We start from the raw sequence: 3,573 nt of genomic DNA on the forward strand, positions 1-3,573 counted from the left end.
CATGGATTCACTATCTAAACATATAATTGAGATACTCGGAATGAGTGACTTTGCCTATTTGTTGCATTTAGACATTATCTTGAAATGTTTGTTCTCAAGATTGACTTTCAAATCATATCTCTAAGAAACCAGAGAGTCCCGTAGGGAGGAAAAAGAAAAAAATTGTAATTGGACCGTAGACACAGCACAACAGCCCAAACCGAATTGAAGTGTGGCAGTGAGCTGAACTGCAAGTACAAACCGTAACAGCCGCCACATCCGCCACCATGTCCAACCCTCTCCTCCTCACACTCCTCCTCCACCTACTCGCCGCAACCGGGGCCCATCCCGACCGCCAAAACGACACCCCCGTCGGCCGTTTCCAGAACTACCTCCGAATCAACACCGCCCACCCCAACCCAAACTACGCCGCCCCGGTCGCCTTCCTCACCGCCATCGCCCAAACCCTAAACCTCCAAATCCAGACCCTCCATTTCACCCCGTCCAAATCCAAGCCCCTCCTCCTCCTCACCTGGCCCGGGTCCCACCCCTCTCTCCCCTCCCTCCTCCTCAACTCCCACCTAGACTCCGTCCCCGCCGAGCCCGACAAGTGGACCCACCCTCCCTTCTCCGCCCACCGCACCCCGGAGGGCCTCATCTTCGCCCGCGGCGCCCAGGACGACAAGTGCATCGCCATCCAGTACCTCGAGGCCATCCGCAACCTCAAGGCCGCCAATTTCACCCCTATCCGCACAGTCCACGTGTCCCTCGTCCCCGACGAGGAGATCGGCGGCCTTGACGGCGCCGCTAAGTTCGCCGCCTCCAAGCAATTTCAGGATTTGAATGTGGGGTTTATGTTGGACGAAGGTCAGGCTAATCCCGGCGACGAGTTTAGGGTTTTCTACGCCGATCGGACGCCGTGGAATTTGATCGTGAAGGCACAGGGGACGCCGGGACACGGTTCGAGATTGTACGATAACGGAGCGATGGAGAATTTGATGAAGAGCGTGGAGGTTATGACTCGGTTCAGGGAGGCCCAATTCGACGAGGTTAAAGCCGGCAATGCGGCGATTTCGGAGGTTATTTCGGTCAATCCTGTTTATTTGAAGGCTGGGATTGCTTCCGGCGATGTGAGTTTGAATTACTGAATCTGCTGATTGTGCTTTGAATGTGTGTGTAATTAATGGGTGTTTTGGTGTTTTGACGATGACAAGGTGCTTGTTTGATTGTCTGTGTAGGGGTTTGTGATGAATATGCAACCTTCGGAGGCGGAAGCAGGGTTTAATATACGAATCCCGCCTACTGCAGACCCGGAGCTTCTTAGGAAGAGGATTGCTGAGGAATGGGCGCCGGCATCAAGGAATTTGACTTACCAAGTGAGCCTTTGTGTCCTCTGATTTTGCGCATGGATTTTCAGTGTCTTTATTGATTTAGTATAATGTGAAATTTTATAGGATTGGAGACTTTTTGTGTATCCGAATGTGTTAATCGTTAGTTTTTTAGGGATACTGTAGATGAGCTGATTTCTAATTCCGTTGTTGATTATTACACCCTGCATATAGTTAAACAAGTTTACTGAAAGTACATATCTTGTAGTTTTGTGTGAATCAGATTAGAGGAGGAACCCCGCATGCAAGCGATTAGTTTGTAATGGTAATAGCATTTATCTACATATACGCCTTGCAGTTTTGTGGTATTGGATAGATAGAAGTTTTAGAATGTATTGGATTATTTATCTTTTATGCTGGCCATTTTAAACCATATTTTGACTATGAAATTCAAGCAGTTCATCCCTTGTGGTCATCTTTAGTCATAGTGAACAACCATGTCTCAGGTTTTTCACTTGGGAATTGGAATTAAAGTTAGACATCAAATTACGAAAGGTGCTTGATTTTGATTTGGATGCAGAACAAGCACTACAAAACTTATCGTAGCTTGTGCATTCAATACCAATTTTACACTCTTTCTGTGGCTAGCTTGATCTATCATGGTATGGCTGGTGAATGGCCATAATAAGCAAGCATTTGTCTTTCTGCAAGTGTGGTTTTTGCCATCTTATTTGATGAGATCTCATGAATTCAATACATATAAGCTTGTTAGAACCCAAAATACAAGGTTTTGTTTTCAAATATGTTGTTGGTGACCATTATGCTGTCATTGTTTACTTTAATCTGTATGTACTCTTCATTTCCTCTGCATGCCATCTGCAACGAGTGGGAGTAAAAGTGGGAAATGTCTCATTTATTCCTTTTTATGGCATGGCAGCTACTTGATCAAGGACCAACTAGAGATTTTATGGGCCGCCCTTTAGCAACAGCAACTGATGATTCCAATCCATGGTGGTCTGTTTTCAAACAAGCTATCGAATCAGCTGGAGGGAAACTTGCGAAGCCTGAAATTTTGACATCAACTACCGATGCACGATTCATGAGGCAGCAGGGCATTCCTGCGCTTGGTTTTTCCCCAATGACAAATACTCCTATCTTACTTCATGACCATAATGAGGTTCGATGTTTTGACCAATCTCTTTAGCATGAACTTATCATGAATATCTTTTCTTTGCCTGACTCCAACGTCTCTTTTTTTTTTTTTTTTTTTTTTTTTTTTTGCAGCACCTAAAGGATACCGTATTCTTGAAAGGCATAAAAGTTTATGAATCTCTAATCAGTGCTTTGAGTTCCTTTGAGCAAACATCTCAATAGCCACTCTCAGTATCAAATGGAAAGGACAATTATCATATGCTAGACTTGACATGGTGGCAGTGCTGCACCATTCTGGGCGTTTTGCACTCGGGGGGACGCAAAGGTGGATTTATACTTGGGGCCGTCTGAAAGGTTAAGTGATGATTTAACAGATTTACAAACTTTATAGTAAGCTTTATAAATTGCGGACACCGAATAAAAGTCCAGGAGCCGCCATTTTAGTTGGCACTGGACCTTCTTTGCATGTGTATTGCTGTAATGACATTATTGTACGTTCCTTGGAACGTTGTATAAATTAGAATTAGAGTTCACAAATTAATAGATGGCACTTATCACCTTAAAATGGAACACATATGCTTTAGTTCTACGAATGTGTAATCTCCTAACAAAGAAAGCCCCAGTTAATTTAACTGAAATTTAATTGGGGCTTCAAGGGTGTGACATTTTCAATACGTTAGGTACTTGTTTGAATGTTTAAAAAAGTTGAGACCAATTTAGAATGACATTGAAAGATTAGTAGATTTTAGTTACTTAATCCTTTATTTTATTCTTCGTAATACTACTCTTTGTCCTTCATTAACTTCAGCTAAGACTCTGCCTCTACATCCTATCCCCGTTCTTTTTTCATAGAGTTATTTTGATACATGACTTCTCATTGTGTATACTACAACATGGGATCAACATGTATTAGGGTTATACAATACAATCCGTAATTTAATACACGAAGAGTTAGAAATTAGATAACGAGAGGTAGTAGATCTCATACTTGTTGCTTCTTTAACATATTTTGACTTGTACGATTTATGACTTCTTATTCCGAAGTAAGTAACCGTTCCATTACTGCTTATGTTGTAGTGAAGTATGGTATGTTTATTTTGTGTTCAATGGTATT

At 42.7% G+C, this 3,573-nt stretch overlaps 1 protein-coding gene across 1 annotated transcript; it reads left to right on the top strand.

The window, feature by feature from the left end:
* Positions 1-242: 242 nt before the first annotated feature.
* LOC103936000 (aminoacylase-1) lies at positions 243-3,029 on the top strand. The gene is made up of 4 exons (XM_048583505.1): positions 243-1,109; positions 1,218-1,355; positions 2,245-2,484; positions 2,592-3,029. The coding sequence occupies exons 1-4, from the start codon at positions 267-269 to the stop codon at positions 2,679-2,681; spliced, it is 1,311 nt and encodes a 436-aa protein (XP_048439462.1). The 5' UTR covers positions 243-266; the 3' UTR covers positions 2,682-3,029.
* Positions 3,030-3,573: the final 544 nt, after the last annotated feature.

Source organism: the organism of the source record quoted next, unplaced genomic scaffold (assembly GCF_019419815.1).
Source record: "Pyrus x bretschneideri cultivar Hongxiangsu unplaced genomic scaffold, Pyrus_bretschneideri_v1 Contig2, whole genome shotgun sequence".
Lineage (NCBI taxonomy): Eukaryota > Viridiplantae > Streptophyta > Magnoliopsida > Rosales > Rosaceae > Pyrus > Pyrus x bretschneideri.

Bases quoted from the DNA above. Each gene is read 5' to 3' on its own strand.
- LOC103936000 (XM_048583505.1), top strand. From the start codon at position 267: ATGTCCAACCCTCTCCTCCTCACACTCCTCCTCCACCTACTCGCCGCA. The intron at 1,110-1,217 runs GTGAGTTTGAAT...TTGTCTGTGTAG, and splicing joins CTGGGATTGCTTCCGGCGAT to GGGTTTGTGATGAATATGCA. The intron at 1,356-2,244 runs GTGAGCCTTTGT...ATGGCATGGCAG, and splicing joins CAAGGAATTTGACTTACCAA to CTACTTGATCAAGGACCAAC.